General features: G+C 39.5%; 1 protein-coding gene across 10 annotated transcripts in view; it reads right to left on the bottom strand.

Annotated features, from left to right (window-relative positions):
* The window catches only part of MPP7 (MAGUK p55 scaffold protein 7), a 284,148-nt gene that overhangs the window by 148,668 nt on the left and 120,530 nt on the right, over positions 1 to 14,950 (bottom strand). For all 10 annotated transcript variants that reach the window (XM_055092545.1, XM_003821435.5, XM_034930201.3 and 7 more), the window contains one exon: positions 2,399 to 2,517. In XM_055092545.1, the coding sequence (XP_054948520.1) occupies positions 2,399 to 2,517 (119 nt within the window). The remainder of the gene's footprint in view (positions 1 to 2,398; positions 2,518 to 14,950) is intronic.

The following is a 14,950-nucleotide window of genomic DNA, read 5'->3' on the forward strand; positions in this document are numbered from 1 at the left end:
CTGGCTAATTTTTAATTTTTTTTTTTTTTTGAGAGAGGGCCTTGCTGTGCTGCCCAGACTGGTCTTGAACTCCTGGCCTCGGATTACAGGTGTGAACCACTGCACTCAGCCCATTTAAACACACACACACACACACACACACACACACGATCACACGATAACAACTATGAAAATTCTGTACTAGAATAAAATCAAGTTTTGTGTTCACTCAGTTCTAAACCACATTCTAACAGCTTCGACTGCAGGCAGAAGAGCATAAAACCAAAGCGATTTTGATTCACTCTACCACAAATCTTTTCATACAAATTCCTTCAGCTCTACCAAGATTTACGTACAAAAGCTGAAGGCTTCTATCCTCCAAGCTTAAATAGACACGCTTGGAATACAGTTAAGCGGTTTATTCCAGCTGTTTAAAGCTCCAGTCCCAGGAACCTGCCTCCTGAAAGTATTGTAGACTTTACATACTTGAAAACGAATAGAATGGGTCAGTCAAAGGACACACTTGAGGTCTGTGTCTGATAAAAGTTGGGGGTGGGAGGAACTATTAAGACATTGAGAATGTACTAGAGGTATGTAATAAAACTAATTTTGAAAATACATTTTACAGCAATTACTGGAAAACATTTAGAATAGTACATGTGTTATTGTGCTATCTAAATACTAGCAACATGAGTTTATTCGCTCCACTGTTTTTATGAAATCAGATATCAATACCCTCCGCTATGCTTTCTAACCACTTAGTATTGACATATACTTTGAAAAACAGCCTCAGCTTAAAACTCAAGCCAGTGTAACTAAGAATTTGTTTTATGCATTAGTTTCATTCTTTTAATAGAAATAACAACCATCTCTGTAGTTCCTTTTTGGTCTTTAGCGTGCTACGATAATTAACTTTTTCCTCAATACTTAATAATGCCTACTTAAATTTGTCTAACCCCATTATATAACTACCAAAAAACTCAGATCTTCGCTATTTTATTTGAAACTCACAAACAACCCTGTAAACAGATATTATAACTTTAATTTTATAGGTAAGGAAGCTGAGATAGTAGCTATTTGTAAATACATACAAATGAATATGCATCCATTGTTTGGAGGCATGCTTATTTAATGATTAAAGGATGATGATGACACCTCAAATATATTTTATTCCTTCTATCAAAAGGTCAACTCAATCTAAATAAACCCATAGCTATCCAACTTCCACACAGTCAACATAAAAATATTTTTATGATTGTATTACCAAGGCATAAACGTCATCAGTTATAATCCCAAGACCATGCCTAATAAATCCCCAGAGGGCAACTATTATTTAGAGCACAAGGATGCCTTGGAAATTACACTGTTATGAAAAAATAAAGAAATGAACAAATAAACATGGTCTTTAAATGTACTGCTAGGGAAATGCTACATATCAACACTTCCATTTCTTAAGAATTGTCACTGCTGCAAGTACACAAATTTCAGTAAATTTGACAAAAAAAAATATATAGGAATTCTGTTCTGAAAAGCAATTGCAACTCAGAAATTGCTCATTTTCTAATACTCTATATCAATTAAAAGCCTCTTATCATGACAGGCAGCCATAACAAATTTAGCTGAATTTAAAAATATAGGTCCAGTTATCATTGAGTCACTGGTTTCTACCTCCTCATAAACTCCAGAAAGACTCTAAATTTCTTTCAGCTTGAGTTAGATGAGAGAAAATGCAATTCATATTTCCAGAAGCACAAGTGGCATATTTTCCAGTAAGCTTCTTGTTCTCATTTTACTATTTTAGGAGTTCTGATCACTCCCAATGTTGCTGTATGGCCAGACCCGATTTCTGCTGGCTGATCATTTTCATGGCATGATGCTTTACTAAAACTGTCTCCAAAAACTGTTTTTACTCACATTCGGCTTCAGTGTATTTATATACAAAATACCACTTCAATGGAGTTCTGCCAATAAAAGAAACAGCTTACTAGAATTTCAGTTGACTTTGTTAAAGGAAATTATTTTAAATTAATGTGGCTACTGAACTGCTGCCATCCTTGACCTCAGAAAATAGATTCCTTCTAATTTTTGCTGTGAACATTTATTTAAGTTAAATTCCAGCTCATGAATGTTGACCGTAAAAGAGTCTAAACCTTCCTGCTACTATTTCATATTCTTTCTCTAAACAAGGGGGTGACCACATGGTTGCTACATTAGTATACAGAGCCAGCTCACCACCATTAAGTGAAATCATCTATGTATTTTTGGTAGAATCTTTAACAACTTCCACGCCCGTCGGTGAATGGAACAAGGCAGTTTTGTTTTCAGAGAGCAACAATTTGATCTCTGGTTTACTTGGTGGTGCCCCAAATATTTTTCCATATGCTTTTCGCAAAGAGAATCTGACATCAGCATGGTTTACCTTTACCAATGAATGCAGGCTTTTTTCACCAAACATATCCCAGAGGAAGGTCAGGTCTTCCTGGCTATCCACATGTGGCTGCAGCTGGGCTGGCAGAGCAGCCAACAGCTCATACAGACCTATAAAATGAAAATAAAACACAAAGTGTAATCTTAGAGTGATCTCATTAATTTCGCCTAAGGTGTGTGTAAATGACAGCTGGAACATGCCAATTTTACTGGATTTGTATTCCGGGCCATCAAGCTAAACACTTCTCCAAAGAACCAAAGGGGAATTTTCTGGCTTTTAAATTCCAAAGCAGTGCTATGTATTAACAGACTCATTTTTACCTCTCACAGTTGTCAACATTCTACAGCCCTCCAAGTTTACATAATCCGAGACAGAAAATGTGTACAGGTTTTCAGAAAAAGAAGAAAACGCATACATTCCTTTCCTTAATCATTATTACATTTCCCTCAATCTGAGCCAAAGAGTGAAATGAGTTATGAATAGGAAAAACTTCCTTAGAAGAACAGAGAATTGATAGGGTGGCCCATTAAAAGGGTTTTGTAGGGTCCAAATAGTTCCTAATAACATATAGTTTCAAAAATACTTGCATTATCTAACATCCAAAAGAAAGTCCTACAAAGTACGGGAAAAGAAATCATAAATGGTTCTACATTACTATAGTCAACTATCAAAAAAAAAAAGCCACGTAGAACTTAGTTTAAAATTGGGGGATGTAAAGCTTATGTAATACCCTCTGAAAGAGTTAAAGTAACAGATGCGGGTTACTCGTGGCGTCCTCATTAGCCACTTCCTAGGGGTAGACAGTAGTGCAGTGTTCCACGGTAGCGTACTACAAAAACCATCCATCTCCATCACAGCCCGTCACACTCCTGTCCAAGAATGTTGCAACAGTGCCTGCCCGAGACTCTTTAGGGAGGTGACCTGGCAGGAGTCAATATCAACTCATAGCACATGTTTCATTTTCCAGTGGGATTACATGAGGTAAAAAGGACAAAATTCCTTTTATTTCTTGTCTGCTGTCTACAAAAACACCAAGACCTCCTGGGACCTACAACACATGGGACTGTTGTTATTTTTGGTCTGAATAAGTGCTGCTGTTCATCACAGGGACAGCTTTACAAGAGATTTAACTAGCAAAGAATAGTAAATTATGGGCTGATGATTCGTATATCTATTATCTTCCTGAAGCATGCTAATTCTGCTTATCAGTGATAACTCACAACCAAAGGCATTAGGTACCACATTGAAAATTAAGATACATAACTTGGGAGATCTGATTAAATTGAAACATGTCTGGGGCCTTATTTGGCCAAAAAAGGCTAAAACACTCTTCAAAAAAAAAAAAAAACCTTCTCTCAATTACATTCTGAAGTATTCTTGGTGTTTTACATCTATTCCCTTAAAATCCTGGCATTCTGCCTACACCAGCTCTTATTTACAGTTTAGTAAAATTATTTGTAAGGTATCTCAACCTAACTCAATCTATAATAATACAGGTTTCATTTTATATATGAAAGTAATCAACAATGGCCAAGATCAGTGGTTAAGGTCGGAAGTCAAAATGTGAAATTATGTAAAGAAAGGGTGAAATTTCATTATTTTATTATTGATTTGGGGAGTTGTAAAAATAATTACCTATTCCTTGGTAACATGACTTACAGTTTAATTAAGGAGACTAATTCAACTCTGACATAATTTACATGATAAAAGTTGTCAGGAGGATTAAATGACTCAATACCTTAGAACAGTCCCTGTCACATAAAAAGTACTCAATACATTTCACATGAAACTCAGTAAGTTTTAGCTATTGTCATAATTATTACTGTTATTAATCATATCGTTACTGAAAAAGCAAGTGTGGATCAAACACAGCTAGATTCAAACTCAAAGTCTACACTTAGAGCATTTCACATAACTTAACTGAGCCTTATTTCCCTCATGTGTTTAAAAACAAATGGTAACCTACAGGTGTGGTAAAATCGCATAGCACGGCCAGGCATAATGGCTCACACCCATAATCCCAGCACTTTGGGAGGCCGAGGTGGGCAGATCACTTAAGGTCAGAAGTTCAAGACCAGCCTGGCCAACATGGTGAAAGCCCGTCTCTACTAAAAATACAAAAATTAGCCCAGTGTGGTGGCACACACCTGTCATTTCAGCTACTCAGGAGGCTGAGGCAGGAGAATCACTTGAACCCCGGAGGTGGAGGTTGGAGTTAGCCAAGACCACACCATTGCACTCCAGCTTGGGCAACAGAGTGAAACTCCGTCTCAAAAAAAAAAAAAAAAAAAAAATGCATAGCACTAAATACGCAAACACGCGGAGACACACACAAATAAGTGCATATAAAATGTGAAATCTGAAAAGGTCAAAGGATTGTACCAATGGCAATTTCCTAGTTGCAAGACTCTATTATAAGTATGCAAGATGCTACCATCGGAAGAAAGTAGCTGAGGGGTACATGAGATCATAACATCAATCTACAATTATCTCAAAATAAAATGCTAACATAAAAAAAATGATGGCAAACACGGTTGTTGTAAGAATTCTATAGAGCAATGCATATGGCAGCATTTAGCCCTGTGGCTGGCACAGCGTAGGCAGTCCGTTGCTTAACATGTCTTCTTCTAGAATGAAAATGTCATTTCAATTCAATGGTTCAAAGTCAAACAATAGCTTAGCTGTATATTGCAATTGGATACAATACCATACTCAGAAATAAAACCACGCTAGTCCTTTACATATGGAAAGTGTTAACTTTACCCAAGTACTGCTTACATTTTGTGGGAATAAGCCATATTATATTTAAGTTTTTATTAAAAATAATTTTTCTGTTAACAGAAGCTCATAAACCAGAGTTCTCTGGTTTTTACTAGTTTTATGCAATCCTAACTAATATCCCACCACAGTTTGACACTCTAGTGACAAGAGCCGTACCTTCCCTTCAACCACCACATCTGGTAACCATGACCACAGCAAGAAAAGACAGCACAGTGCCAACCAGAAATTAAAGACATGATTAAAGGAGCCACCAGGCCAGAGCTGTGCGCAGTCTCCATGAAGGTAAATAATATAGACAACTACTTCCACTCAAATGAATTATAAGGGCCCTAGAAACCATCTCTGGCCATGCATAAAATGGGGCCTGTGTTTTAACATGTTTTTTTAAAATACTCCTATACTCAGTTCCTAAAGTTCTAATGGTGAAGAATTTTGTGAAATCCAAATGGTTTGGGTCGTGGAGATTCAAGGGCAAATCATGAGAGTTTAGATAGCAGCAGATATTTTTTAAGAATTTACCTAAGTCTACTTGGTCTTTGGGCAAGAACTGAGACAATGAGATACCCTATACTCTGTAGTCATTCAAACTCATTGATTCCAGTAAACAGTTATGGTAGCTATGAATGAAACACTCCTCAAGGCTCTAAAGATCTAAGAAAAATCAGTCACGGCTCCTGTCCTCAGGAGTTGGCAGTGCAGCAGACAAGCACAGGCAGGTTTATTAGTAAGTCCAGGACAAGGTTAGAGTGCTGTGGCAATGGCAAGGGAAGTGGTCAATTCCTGCAAAGGAGGAATTAGACATCAGGAAAGTCTTCAGAAAAGAAGTAAACACTTGAGTTAGGTCTTTGCTGTGGTTTGAATGTGTCCCCTAAAAAGCATGTATCAGAAACTTAAACCCCAATGCAAGAGCATTGGGAGGTGGAGGCCAATGAGAGGTTATGGATAGATTAATGCCATTATGGTAGGAGTGGGCTCATTATCTTGGGAATGGGTTCATTATATGAAGGTGAGTCAGTCTTCTTCTCCCTCTCTTTGCCTTTCTGCCACGGATGACACAGCAAGAAGGCCCTCATCAGATTCTGGTTCCTTGATCTTGGACTTCCTAGCCTCCAGAACTGTGAGCCAATAAAATTCTGTTCATTACAAATTGCCTAGTCTGTGGTATTCTGTTATAGCAGTACAAAACTGACTAAGATCCTCTTTAAAGGCAAAGTTCCTAAGAATCAACATTTACTGAGTTCTCATATTCAGGGTACTATGCTTGTCACTGGAGATACAACTTACAGAATATACGACTATCTCTGCCCCCAGAGGTCTTATCATCTTAGATGACACAGAATATGCCCCAACATAAAGCAATCCTAAATATAAGGCTCTCTTATTTGCCCAAGAAAAGATCCAAAACACATTTTCTTTCAAATAAATACATGAACATTTAGTGTGACAACGAAATACATACCTCATTAATTATTAACATCTGTTTATGTCTAATAATTCAAATATCTAATTGACTTTTATAGATGTTGATAAAATGCTCATGCCTGCTTCTAAAATTTACATTGCAGTTTAGTTAGGAACACATACCTTAAATTACCTATGAGGTAAAATATATTAATTTAGATATTAGGTTTGGGCCCCACTTGCATATTTCATGAAATTGTTTTATTTAAATTATTTACAATAACTTTGTAAATAATTTAAATTTCAGAGTTAAAATATATCATTTTCATTTCTAGATAAGCTATAAGCTGTTTGATATGCAGCATATTTTTGATTATTCATGAGATGCTATCATGGGAAATCTACATAAAACTGATCGGTTTTTCATTTTTCCTGTAACTGTATAGTTTTTATCTCTACAACAGAACCACTAAGCTACTCTTTAAGTATCTTCAACGTTGGCAAATGTGAGGTCACAACCTTTCCCTAAGGAATAATAATTAAATCTGGCTTAAACTTCTTTGTAACCTTTTTTTCTCCCATTGTCTTGATGAATAGTGTCCTTTTTTAAAAAACAATTCTGTCAGGTGGCCTCTAAAACCATACCCAAAAATTTTGAATTTAGGTTATATGAGAACAATGTGCCTTCTCCATTCAACATATTTTTGAGTAAATGAAATAACAGAAAGTTACCTATAAGAGATTTTGTAAGAACTTGAATATAAAGCAGCTCTCTCTTCTCTGAGAAAGAATTTTAAGGAGGAAAAAAAATCTCACCTTATATTTTGGGTACATGGAATAGACACTGTCAAAGATGCAGGTGAAGCATTTCAATAAAATTATTTCATAAAAATTTCCAGTAAATAAAAAGCAATATTTTTTAATTTGCATATTTTATAACTGAAAAAAAAAGAAAGCACCACAGCAAAACTAAAATATGTCAAGGGTCAGTTGATTGATACGTACAAGAACTGTAATAATTTAAAGATGAGACCAATCATTGAAGGTCATAAAAGGTTATATTGGGGGCTGGGCACAGTGGCTCACTCCTCTCAGCACTTTGGGAGGCCAAGGCAGAAGGACTGCTTGAGTTAGAGACCAAACTGGGCAACATAGTGAGACCCTGTCTATATAAAAAATTTAAGAAATTACCCGGGCATGGTGGTGCACACCTGTAGTCCCAGATACTCAGGAGGCTGAGGCAGGAGAATCACTTGAGCCCAGGAGGTAAAGGTTGCAGTGGTGTGGTGACTATAATCACATCACTTTACTCCAGCCTGGGCATCAGAGTGAGACCCCATCTCAAAAAGAAAAAAAAAAATGAAAAAAGAAAGAAAAAGAAAAGGCTATACTGGAACTTGCAGGACTTGAGCTAGGATCTGAAAAAGGAAAACAGAACCTGCAAGGGTACATTCTAGGTTGGAGAACACCCAAGGTGGAAAGGCAGTTATAATCACATAAATCTATAGATTTTTAAGTGCACTAAATTTCCATAAAACTGAAGAAAACACTAGTGATTAATCAAACCCTAATTTCTGCCTTTTATGTTTGCATCAGTCATGGTCCAACCTGGAGACAGGAGCTCTGCAGTAATTTGAACAGAGAAGCTTAATATAAATAATTATTACCTATAACAGGGGCTTATCTGTAAAGTCAGAGAGAACTCTAAAGAATACCTAGGACTGAAGGACATTTTTTCCTGTTATCCAAGGAGAAAACAACCTTGGAAGAGGACTCCCTCCCCAAGGCTAAGACTCAGAGCTCACAGGAGAACGTGTGTTTGCAGCTCACAAGATGGTTGGGTTCCTTGGGCCAAAGATTCTCCATTATCATTGAGCAGGCAAGAAACACCCATCTCCAGGATGCAAGTGGACAAGAAACTGTGCCTGGGACTAACAAGCAGGAAACACTTCTCCAGTATACAGATGGTTTGAGGCTGGCAGGCAGGAAACCATTTTTAGTCCTGGCATAGCAGGACTAAAAAGCCAGAAATATCCAGAGGGTGTATATAACAGTGACAGGAACTGTCAAGCAAACACCCCCTCCAGTACATAGGCAGGGTGAGGCTAGGAAGTTGACCTCTGGGATGCCCACAAGACTCACTGGGAGTCTGCCCATGGGCGTGTCACTAAAACTCAAAGAGGATAAGTACCACTGGATACTCCCACAAGTGCTGTTAGAAATCCTATGAAAGGAGAAAGAAAAAGCAAATAAGAAAACACAAGAATAAGGAAGAGATGCCTCCGCCTCCTCTTGCATTGTCCCATCCAGTGCCCTCATCTGACAAAACTTAACGTCAGGCCAGCAGCAAAAGAGAAATACTTAAAGGGCCTAGCTCTATCTTCATAGAGCAGACAATGAAGTAGGAATTTGGAGCTAAGAGGCAATAAAATGATAACTGGCTCAATCTTCTATATAGAGATTTATGTATGTACATATGAGGCTGATATAGTTTAGGTATGTGTCCCCTCTAAGTCTCATGTTGAATTGTAATCCCAAATTGGGACCTGGTGGAAGGTGACTGGATCATGGGGGTGGATCCCTCATGGCTTGGGGCTGTCCTCAAGACAGTGAGTGAGTTGTAGTGAGATCTGTTTGTTTAAAAGTGTGTGGCACCTCCCCCCACTCACTTCCTTTGCCCCTACTTTCACCATGTGATATACCTGCTCCCCATTCACCTTCCACCATTATTGTAAGCTTCCTGAGGCCTCCTCAGAAGCAGATGCCAGCTCCATGCTCCTGTACAGCCTGCAGAGCCGTGAGCCAATTATACTTCTTTTCTTTATAAATTGCCCAGTCGCAAGTATTCCTCTAGGGCAATGCAAAGAACGACCCAACACAGAGGCCAAGGCAGGAATATCGCTTGAGGCCAGGAGCCTGGGACAAGCCTGGGCAACTTAGAAAGAACCATCAATACCAAAAAAAAATTTTTATGTTAGCTGAGCATAGTGGTGTGCGCCTCTATAGCACCAGCTACTTGGGAGGCTGAGGAGGGAGGATCCTTTGAGCCCAGGAGTTCAAGGCTGCAGTGAGCTAGGATTGCACCACTGCACTCCAGCCTGAGTGACAGAATGAAATCCTATCTCCAAAAAAAAAAAAAAAACTATGTGTGTGTCTCTTTCTGGGGGAGAGGAATATTGCCTTTCTGCTTTGTTTTTGATGTTCTTTCTGTTGTTTGGCATTGGAGATACAATGAAAAATATTTAGTGATTAGTGAAAGTAAAGGTTTTTCTAATATAGATTTGAAAGGGAAATACTATTACATCAAAGGCTTGTATTGACAATGTTTGCCTGTCTTCACAATATGCTAAGCCTGACCCCAACAGCTCAGGTGGAGCACTAGGCCAAAGTTCTAAGTTCAACAAATGACAAATAAACAGTCTTGAGATGGTTAATTTTATGTGTTAATTCGACTGAGCTAAGAGATGTCCAGATAGGTGATAAGACATTATTTCTGGGTATGTCTGCACGGATGTTTCTGAAAGAGATTATCCTTTGAATTGGTAGACTCAAGAAAGAAGATCTGCTCTCACCAACACGGGCAGCATCAGCCAATCTCACTGAGAGTCCAAATAGATCCAAAAGGCAGAGGAAGGGCAAATTCCCCCTCTCTCTTATTGAGCTGGGACACCCATCTTCTCCTGCCCTCAGACATCAGGCTTCCTGGTTCTTGGGCCTTTGTGCTTTGATACTTACTTATACTGCAGCCCTTTCCCTTCCACCCCATAATCTTGGCTCTCAGGCCTTCAGACTCAGACTGAGTTATGCCACCAGCTTTCCTGGTTCTCCAGGTTGCAGATGGCAGATCACTGGACCTCTCGACCTCCATAATCACGTGAGTGAATTCCCATAATAAATCTCCTATAAACACACACACCTATATAAGTCAGTTGGTACAAAAGTAATCACAGTTTTTACTACAATGTCAAAAACTGCAATTACTTTTGCACCAACCTAATATATACCTGTCTCCATGTGTGTACATATGTGTGTGGGGATGTATATTATAATATCTCCCATTGGTTTTGTTTATTTGGAGAACCCAAACACAGCTCTTTTCTATCAAAAGAGCACTCTCTTAATTTCAACTTTCTCATAAATGTATGAAACTTATAAGAGAAGGTCAAGATAGATTGTGGTTTTCTAACATTAAAATAACAGAAAACCCCTAAACATGGAAAAACGATAGAAAGTACATAGTGGGCAAAAATTTTAGGGGCTAAGAAAGGTGCTTAAAATTAAAGGAACTAATTGCAAAGACACATAAAGATGTTTTGAGATTTTTAAACAGGTTACCAAAGCCTGCTCTGTGGAAAATAAATGTTGTAACCTATTCTCCCTTTCCAGAGGAATTTTATATGGCAAATTCTGGCTGTATGAAATTATAAAAAGTAATATACTAATGAGAATGCTTTCAGTACAATATAAATACCTCACTCTGTGAGCCGGTTCATTAAGCCATCTCATATGTAAGACCATAATCTTAATTTAACTACACTGACTTATTTATTTGATGGGATTTAAATGTGCTGTAGCTGGCTTCCCTCTATCCACACTATACTAGACGATAAGTACATGTGCCACTTACTTTTTGTTAAAGATAAAAACTATATGCTTTGAGATCACTGAGTTATTTAATTGGACCTAAATAATATGCCGTGATCATCTTCCTGAACCCATGCTACACTGCAGGAGAAACATATGTCACTGTCTCACTGTCTTTTCTTTTTTTTTTAGATGAGGTCTCGCTCTGTCACCCAGGCTAGAGTGCAGTGGCACGGTCACAGCTCACTGCAACCTTGAACCCCTGGGCTCAAAGGACCGTCTCACCTCAGCCTCCCTAGTAGCTGGGACTACAGGAGTACACCACTGCACCTGGTATCATTGTCCTTACAGATAAAGGTATATGTGCTTTTCCCCTCTCACGACTTACAATCAGGGTATGTTCTTGGGGCTTTAGTAGCCCTGGGCAACACACTGAGATGGTATGTATTTTACATACACTTTTAGATACTCTGATGCTTTGAGCAACTTCAAGTTGTCTTGCAGTATATTTTTTGCTATATATATATAGAGAGAGAGAGAGAGAGAATTACTGTAAAACTAAAGTCATGTTTTCTATCAGAATATTATCTTTATATAAGATATATATAACTAACAGCCAGGTGAGTTGACCAAGGATTGGTGAAGGTAGACAACCTGACCTAACTCATAAGGAAATGTATTCACGTTGAGTAAACAATTCACCCAAAGTTATAATTCATTAATCAGAAGATAATTACAAGCTGTCATCATTTTGAATTAATAAGATTGCATTATCTTTTAAGAGGATATAAACCACCAGAGTACATCAGAATACTTTTAACTGAGGAAGATGACGGGCAAGGAGTCCCATATGACAGGAGCAGAGGGAGCAAGAAGAAGAGGGGATATAAGGAAGGATATGGGAGCCCAGATCACACAGGGCCTGGAAGGGCAAACACGGGAAGGAGCTTCACTTTTACTTTAGAGTGAAAGAGCCACTGCAGAGTTTTGTGTAAAGGGGTGATTAGATCTAACTTACATTACAAAAGCATCACTCAGCTAGGCGCAGTGGCTCGCCTATAATCCCAGCACTATGGGAGGCTGAGGCAGGAGGATCATGTGAGCCCAGGAGATCTAGGCTGTAGTGAGCCATGATTGCACCACTGCTCTCTGGCCTGGGCAACAGAATGAGACCCTGTCTCGTAAAAAAAAAAAAAATAAATGAGTGAATGAATGCATCACTCTGGCTGCTGAATTGAGAACAGATCGCAGGAAGCCAAGGGCCGAGGCAGACAACTATATGGGAAGATCAAACACAGCAATCCAGGGCAGAAAGTGAGGGTGGCTTGGGCCCATGCAGTAGCCAGGGGAAGTTGTGAGAACTACACAAGTTCAGGTGGATTTTCAAGGAAGAACTTAATATGAATTTCTGTCTGACTGAATGAGGGACATGGGGGAAAAAAAATCAAACATAACTCCAACAGTTTTTGAAGTTGCCATCACCTATAATGGGGAAGTTCAGCCTTAGACATACTGAATTTGGAATGTCGACTGGATACCAGTGGAGATGCAGTGGGCAGTTGAATATGGGGTCAGCAGGTCACCAGACTGCTCTGGACTGAAAACTTAATCCCTGGGAATCACTGGCACATGATTTGTACTTAAAGCCATGAGGTAAAATGAGATCCCCAGGAGCATAAGTGTAGACACAGAAGAGAAGAGGAGGCAGGGGACTGCGCCCTGAAGTCTCCAAAGTTAGGCGATGCAGAAGAGAGGAGGGACCAGCAACCACTCAGAGTGCTGTAATCTCACGTCCTAGAAACAGAGTGTCAAGGAAGAATGAACCATCCACTGTGTAAACGCCACTGATAAGCAAGTACAATGAGGACTGACAACTAAGCGTTGGATTTAGCAATGCGCAGGGTACTGACTACCTTTGGCAGAGTGACAATGTAGAAGACTGAATGAGGAGCACTAAAAAATGGGAAGACAGAGGAGAGAGCAAATACAGACAACTCTTAGAAGGAGCTGGGTTTGGTTTTTTCCTAGAGATAGGGTCCTGCTCTGCCACTCAGGCTGTAGTGCAGTGCCATGATCAGAGCTCAGTGCAGCCTTGACCTCCTGGGCTCAGGTAATCCTCCTGCCTCAGCCTCCCGAGTAGCTGAGAATATAGGCATGCTCCCCTAGATGTGACTAATTTTTAATTTTTTTTGTAGTGACAGGGTCTCGATGTTGCCCCAGGCTGGTCTCAAACTCCTAAACTCAAGCAATCCTCCCACCATAGCCTTCGAAGACTTGGTTCAACAGAGAATTGATCCTTGTATGGGAAGTGGGGTAAAGAAGTTTTAGCTGGAGCTGTCATTCAGTAGTTGTGAAGGAACAGGGTCAAGTGCGCAGGTGGATTAAATCCAAGAGGGCAGCTCCTCTATGGTCCCACAGAGGAAGGCAGGCAGCAGATGCCCCATGTGGGGCAAATGTGGTTGAGGGAACATGTGATAATTCCCTGAAGATTGTTTCGCTATTTTCAGTAAACTAGGAAACAGGGTTTCATGCTGAGAGTGAGGACGTGGAAGAAAGTGTTTGCATTTAAAAGAGAAGGTTGGGCCGGCTGTGGTGGCTCATGCCTGCAATCCCAGCACTTTGTGAGGCCAAGGCGGGCAGATCAAGAGGTCAGGAGTTCAAGACCAGCCTGGCCAACATGGTGAAACCCTGTTGTAAAAATACAAAAAAATTAGCCAGGTGTGGTGGCACATGCCTGTAACCCCAGCTACTCAGGAGGCTGAGGCAGGAGAATTGCTTGAACCTGGGAGGTGGAGGCTGCAGTGAGCCCAGATCATGCCATTGCACTCCAACCTGGGCGACAGAGTGAGACTCTGTCTCAAAAAAAAAAAAAAAAAAAGAGAGAGAGAGAGAGAGAAGGTTGGTCAGAGCCTCTGGGTTTCCCAGAGGGAATGAAGGATCCAGGGAAGTCATAAACTGGTATACATTGTTGGCAATATGAAAATTGAAAGCTTGCATTCTCTTTGATCTGAAATTCACCTTTATTCACTCATTCATTACAGCTCTAGGTGGCCGAGAGCCTTCTATAGTAGGATCCATATCTAACTGTTATCAATGTTTAATCTGGAAGAAAAACCAAAAGGAACAGGAGACAATTACTTTCATTTTTGCCATATATATTTCTACACTGCTTGAGCTTTTACAAGATAAACAGCAGTTTTATAAATTTCCAAATTGCATTTTTATGTAATAATCTGCTGTAAACCTTGTTTTCAGCAGTATAGTTTACAACTTCTCCTCAAATTCTATTCCAGCCACAGTGAATTGTTATTTGCTGTACCCTGAAATTACAACTGTATCCAGGAAACTTTACACCAATTCACCAGATAATTAATTTCCTGATGACTGCTACTGCTGTCATGTTCCCATTCTTCAGGATCCCTGAAACTACCTGAAAGATGAAAGAAGCATGGTAACATACTTACATCAAAGTTTCATTAACAGGTTTAACTTAACACACTTGCCAACATTTCAAGAGGCATGTTTCGGAAGCTGGCAAGCTCCCAAGTCCCCTCCACACTTCAAAACTCCTCTTGAGCCTTTCTCATCCCTACCCCACAAACACCGAGTGCTTACTATCTATGTGTCAGGCACTATGAAGGGCTGGAGATGCCGTGATGATGAAACCGCCTTTGCAAAATTATAACTGAGGAAATTATGACAGTGAAAGAAATCAGACCTAACCGACTCCATCTTGTTTCTAACCTTTAAGCTGTCCTTGTTTGTTCTTGGGCATAG

This window comes from Pan paniscus, chromosome 8, assembly GCF_029289425.2.
Source record: "Pan paniscus chromosome 8, NHGRI_mPanPan1-v2.0_pri, whole genome shotgun sequence".
Taxonomy (NCBI): Eukaryota; Metazoa; Chordata; class Mammalia; order Primates; family Hominidae; genus Pan; species Pan paniscus.